The sequence below is a fragment of the Fukomys damarensis genome, unplaced genomic scaffold (assembly GCF_012274545.1).
Source record: "Fukomys damarensis isolate Sample0158 unplaced genomic scaffold, DMR_v1.0_HiC HiC_scaffold_12, whole genome shotgun sequence".
Taxonomy (NCBI): domain Eukaryota; kingdom Metazoa; phylum Chordata; class Mammalia; order Rodentia; family Bathyergidae; genus Fukomys; species Fukomys damarensis.
This window is the reverse complement of record NW_022900924.1, coordinates 55,223,152-55,228,800: the sequence shown is the minus strand read 5'-3', so window position 1 is coordinate 55,228,800 and position 5,649 is coordinate 55,223,152. Positions and strand designations below refer to the sequence as shown.

The 5,649-nt window shown below is 65.2% G+C and overlaps 1 protein-coding gene across 1 annotated transcript in view; it reads right to left on the bottom strand.

Annotated features, from left to right (window-relative positions):
* Positions 1–5,622, bottom strand: part of Als2cl (ALS2 C-terminal like) — a 17,515-nt gene extending 11,893 nt beyond the window's left edge. Inside the window, exons 1-10 of the mRNA XM_033762705.1 lie at positions 5,033–5,622; positions 4,560–4,702; positions 3,315–3,445; positions 2,994–3,104; positions 2,202–2,400; positions 1,941–2,006; positions 1,543–1,708; positions 1,264–1,395; positions 499–625; positions 327–429 (exon numbers count right to left, since the gene is read on the bottom strand). Coding sequence (XP_033618596.1) covers positions 327–429; positions 499–625; positions 1,264–1,395; positions 1,543–1,708; positions 1,941–2,006; positions 2,202–2,400; positions 2,994–3,096 — 896 coding nt within the window. The 5' untranslated portion in view covers positions 3,097–3,104; positions 3,315–3,445; positions 4,560–4,702; positions 5,033–5,622. The remainder of the gene's footprint in view (positions 1–326; positions 430–498; positions 626–1,263; positions 1,396–1,542; positions 1,709–1,940; positions 2,007–2,201; positions 2,401–2,993; positions 3,105–3,314; positions 3,446–4,559; positions 4,703–5,032) is intronic.
* Positions 5,623–5,649: the final 27 nt, after the last annotated feature.

Below are 5,649 nucleotides of genomic sequence, written 5' to 3'. Positions count from 1 at the left end.
GGCTGTCCCTCCCTGCCGCCCCTCCCTGCCGCCTGCTGCCCACCCTGGCTGGCTCCACTTCCACCCTCGCCCTGGCCGGGCATCCACAGCCGCCTGCCTCCACAGCCGATAGAGTCCTCAAACTTCGGAGCCTGGAGCCTTCTGGCCCCTCTGCCATCCACTCTCTGCCATAGCTCCCTCGCGGGCTCCTCCCCAAACCTCCCTTTCCAAACTTTGCTCATACTGTCCCTTCCACTGGGAAGGCCACCCTGTCTGAGCTGGAGGGAAGGGCCTTTCCTCTGGGGACAGCTTGTGTTGCGCCCTTGGGCTCAGCCCAGCAAGGTCACTGCTCGGTGGCCAGCAGGGAAAGGGGCACAAGGCCCAGGCCTGAGGGCCGAGGAGCTCCCCGGACAGAGGCCGGCAGCAGCGACAACAGCCTGTGCAAAGGTCCTGGGTGGAGGGCCAGGCACAGTCAGGGGCAGCACCCAGGGCGTGGGTGTGAAATTCGGGCTGGTCAGCCCCCAACCTGCAGCAGCACCAGGGCGTCATCGAAGAGCAGCACGCGCTCGGCCCGCAGCGGGGTGGCCATCACGGGGATGTCCTGGCTGTCCTGCAAGAGGCGGCGAGCCGGAGTGCAGAGCGCATCCTGGGGGATACAGGCTTAGGCAGACCCACCCCAGGTGCCGCAACCCCTTCCAGGGGACCCCAGGTCTGCCACAGCCACGCCAGCAAGGCCTGCCCCTGAGTCCTCTTGGGCACTGCCCAGGTGCCGTCCACCCTCACCGGGCTCTGTGGTGCTCCCTCCACCTGCCTGGCCTGTCTCTCCTTCCCGGGGCACAGGGGTGCTGAGCTGGGCAGTGACAGGGGTGCTTGGTGACACCCTGGAGAGAATTCACTTCTGCAGTTTTTGCTGTATGGAGGATTGAACCCAGGGCTTTTTGCAACAAGCTACTCCCCCAGCCCTTTTGTTGTTTCATTTTGAGACAGGGTCTTTTGCTAAATTGCCCAGGTTGGGTTTAAGCTTGTGATCCCCCTGCCTCAGCCTCCCAGAGGGCTGGGGTTATAGGCGTGTGCCACTGGCTTCCTGGCTGCTTTCCCCAGAGCCAGGTCAGGGCCGCCCACGAGCGACTCCGTGGATGGACGTGGGTGACTAACAGCCATCTGGTTGTCCCTTCCAAACGGAGAAACTGAGTCAGGGAGCACAGAGCCAGCAGCTCAAGCCACCCGGCAGCCCCACCCTCGTGCCCACTGAGGCCCCCTGGCCTGGCCACCCCTCTGGCTCACCTTCAGGCGGCTGCTCAGACTGTGCCACAGGGCCTGAGTGGCCGAGGCCTGGTCCAGCGCCTGCTGCAGGAAGGACTGCAGGTTCCTGTAGAGGGTTACAGCCTTCGCCACCAGCTCCTGGGCGGGGTGACTCTGCGAGGGATGGGAAGGCCGTGAGGGACAGGGGTGCCCTCTGGGCCTCCAGGGCGGAGCTGTGTCCCCTCCGAGCCAGGGTCAGGCCTGGGCCCCCCTCTCCCCGCCCTTGCTCCCTCACCCCTTCTGCAGGTGTCCGGTGCCCACCTCGCCAAGGCTGTCCCCAAGCTGCAGCAGGAAGGGCACACACTGCTCCAGGTGCTGTGTGAGCGGCTGGCACAGGGCCTGGGCCAGCACAGTGTCCACCGGGCCCTCCAAGCTCACGTCCGGCAGGTGTTTCTGCAGCAGCCCCCACTGCCTATGCCAGTACTTGCTGTGGAGAAGGAGGCGTAGCCTGGCACCCTCTGTCCCGTCCTGCCCAGCCCTGCCCTGCCCAGTGCTGCCCCCTCTGCTGTGCCATGGGTCAGCGGCCGTGGCTGAGGGCAGGCAGGGAGGTGAGGGCACTTCCCGCTGTGAATCCACTGCTCCGGGGTGGCCCCCTGGCCCCGTCTCCTTTGCCCACACCCCCATCCACTCGGGGGTCCCCTGCAGCACCCCCTGCTCACCCCTTCCTCTTTGTCACCTGCTGGAAGACCTGCACCACCACGCAGCTTGTGTAGGACTCGATATACCTGCATGTGGACAGGGGAACATGCAAGCCCAGTCCTTGGCTCCAGACCTAAGCCTCTGCCCCCGAGGGCACCCCAATCCCTCCTACTGAGCCAGGGAGGCCTGGCTTCGGGCACTGCCAGGTTGTGACCCCCTAAGACAGTGGGAACTCGCGGTCTTGTCCCAGGGCCCCACCCCAGGCCTTCCGGCTGCCTTACTCCATGTGGACCTGCAGGAAGCGGTCAGCACTGCCCAGCAGCAGCAGGGACTCCAGGCCGGTGGTGCCTGGCTGGTGGAGCCTCTTCTGCAGGGACTCCAGGCTCTGCTTGGTCACCTCCTGCAGCTGCTGGAAGCTCCCATGCAGCTGCTGCAGGAGCCACAGGCACTCTTGGCCCCGGGGCTCCGAGGGCTCTGGGTCTGCACAGGGCACAGCTGCAGGGTGAGCAGGACATAGCAGGGTCTTGTGTCCCTGGGGTCTGGGGATGGGGCTGTAGGAGGACTCAGGTGCACAGCCACCTCCTGCTAACCAGGGCAACCTGACAATCTTGGGGAGCATCCTGTGAGCCTGGCTTCCCTGCCCATCCCGAGCGAGTATTCAGGGTTGCTAGAGGATCCTGGACCATCTCATAGGTGTGCAGGTGCCCTTGCCAACAGCACCTGCCCAAGGTCACTCCACAAGGGAGGCCAGGCATGCTGACTCCCGGTCAGGGGTCTCTCGGCACTCCTGGGCCCTGGGTGACAAAGAACAGAGGTGGACGGGGGCCAACACCAGGCCTGTGCCCACAGAGGAAGAATCCCTGCTTTATGCCAGGCAGACTGGGCACCAGCACAGTCTCACATCCTGGCCCCTCGTGGTCACTGTGGGAAGGGAGCAGTCCCAGCCTTGGGCCACGACACCAAGTGCCACTAGACACTGAGGAAGCTATAGCTCAGAGGGCCCAGCAAGGGGGTCTCCTGCCCCAGGGACCATTCCTCGGTCCCCTCCCCGCCTCCCGGGAGCCTGGACCTACCGGCCAGGAGCAAGGGCTGCAGGATGCTCAAGCTGACCCCTTCCAGCGTGGCCAGGAAGGCCTCCTTCAGCTGCAGCAGGGCTGTGTCCTCCACGCTGCACATGGTGCCTCCTGGATGGGCACAGATCAGAGCCAGTGTCCAGAAGCAAGCCCCACGGCGACCCACATGGGGACACAGCTGCGAGCCCAGCTCACGTTCCCAGGGAGTCCCTGGGCTGGCTCCTGCCCTCACTCAGCTCTGCCAGGCCAGCGGAGGCAGCGAGACTGGGTGAGAGGGCTCAGAACTGCCAAGGGGAGCGTCCCTGGGTCCCCGCGGGGTACCTGCTCTTGGAGCTCAGTTCCAGCCTGCTTGTTCCCTTACTCAGCACCGGCTATGGCTCCCAAGTGTCCAGGGAAAACCCCGTGTCGCTGTGTCCTGGCCGCCTTGCCATCCTTCAGGGACCCTGTGGTCTCTGGAAATGGGGACATTGCTGTCGGAAGTGCCAGTCCTGTCCTCGAGGCCCCAGGATCCACTGCCCACCTGGGTCATGTAAGCAGAAGAGGTCTGGAGGGACCGAGGGAGTCGGACGTTTCTGACAGGAGCCGTGGAGGACAGGCAAGACACGAGGAAGAGGTGGTGGGCAGCTAGGAGAGCGCAGGAGCCAGGGGCCTGCAGGCCTAGCCCCTCGACTTGGCCCGAAGTGGTCTGACTTTGCCTCCGTCCACTACAGAGAGCCACGAGGGCCTCAGCAAGGCCACAGCGGACCCAGAGCCAGACTTGGGGGTGGCCACGAAGGAGACGGTACAGGTTTGGCCTGCTGCAGGGACCACTCAGGAAGTGGGGTGCTGCAGGGGGCCGAGGGGCTCCCAAGCATGCAGAGGTCAGCAGGACGCAGTGTCCAGACAGAGCAGAAACCTCCAGGTGGAAACTGCTGCGAGGGTCTCCGAGCTCAGGCCCCCCGGGCCACATCTCTCCCAGATTCTGACTGAGGCTTTGGAATTAGCTGGTCTGGTTGGAGACATCATGGGGCAGCCGATAACGGCCGGGCAGTGGGAGGGGCCTCACCCTCGGGACGCCATGGGCATCACAGGCCTCCCTCGCCAGAGCCCAGGACTCCCAGGGCGGCGTTCGTCCCGGCCCCACCTTTCCTGCCCCTGCTGCTGCTGCTCCCGTAGCAGAGCCGGGCAGGAAGGGGAAGCAGCTGGACACCGGCACTGCTGTCCCTGCTGACCCCAGCCCCCGTCCCGGGCGTGAGGCGGGTGAGAGTGCCCCCACTCATGTTTCCAGTCTGTCCTTATGGTCTCAAACCGCCCCATCACCTACACCTTCCCAAGAGCGGCTCCCGTGTCCCTCCACACCCCGGCCTACGCCTGGCCCTGCTCCTCTCTGAGCCTGTCACCACCTGGTGAAATGGGGTGCGACTGGATCACAGCTTTCCCCTCCGAAGAACTAACTATGGAGGCAACTCCTTGGGGCGACCTGGATGTTGAGCCCCTGTGAATTGTTCAGAGTGAGTCCCACAGACCTGGGTCAGCGGCCATTAACACTGGGGCCCTCCAGGTCGCCAGCCCCCGTGGAATACTCACCCTGGGGAAGCAAGCCACAGTACCCCAGCTCCAGCCGGAAGTCGGGTGTAGCAGAGGAGTGGCGGAGGGGAGGCTGCAGCCGAGGCCGAGGCCGGGAGTCTGGTTGGGGCCTTCCCCCAGGCTAGGGAGTTCTGGGATTCATCCTGGAGTAGAGAGGAGCAGGCTGTACGGCTGGGGCGAGGCCAGCGTGAATGTGGGTGTGCATGCGTGTGAGTGCCTGTGTGTGCCTGTGAGTGCCTGCAGGAGAGGACAAGGTGCTGGAATTTAATGTAAGGGGCCTAGCAGGAGCTCACCCCTCTAAGCCCCTCCCCAGCTCCAGCCCTTCACCCTGCCCCTCCTCCAGTTGAAAGCCCCCTTAAGTGGTAGACTGTGCGCAATGCAGAGACGGGGAAACTGAGGCCGGAGAAGGGCAGGAGTCCCGGGACCCCGCAGGGCTCCCAGCTCGACACACTGGGAGAGGCTGGGTGACTCACCGCAACGCAGAGCGGACCGGCCTCCTCCTAGCTCCCCAGGCTGCTTGGGTGTCAGCGCGGCGCGTGGGGTGTGGCCAGTCCCGCGCTCACAGGTGAGTCACCTCCTGCCTGTGGCCACTGCGCAGCCAGACCTGCTCTCCTGCAAGCCCAGCTTCTGTCCACAGTAGGCTCTGCTGAGGTCACCGGGCCCCCTGTTGCCCCTGCCCGGCCCCTCCGCCCAGCCGCACCCTGTCCTGGCCTTCGCTCTGGTATTTCCTGGTCTGGACAGCGCCTCCCTGTCAACCAGCACACAGGAGCCGCTGAAGCTGTCCCACGCGGCCGGCCCTGCGTCTCCACCCACCGCCTCTGTCCCATCCCGCCCCTGCCTCCTCCCGTCTACTCTGCCCCTGCTGTCAAGTGTGCGCCCACGCCGGCCCGTGGGACAACACCATTCTGCTTCTCCGTCCAGCCCTTCTGCCCGTGCTGGCCGGCGTCCCTACTCCCGTTGGTCACCGCCCCGGGACTGTCCCCAAATTGCCTTAAACCTATATGACTGACTAGGGGCGGGGAGGACGGTGCTGGTCCCCGCAGGTCCAGGAGGCGCTGGACAAACCCCGACGGCCGGGGAGCGCAGGGAC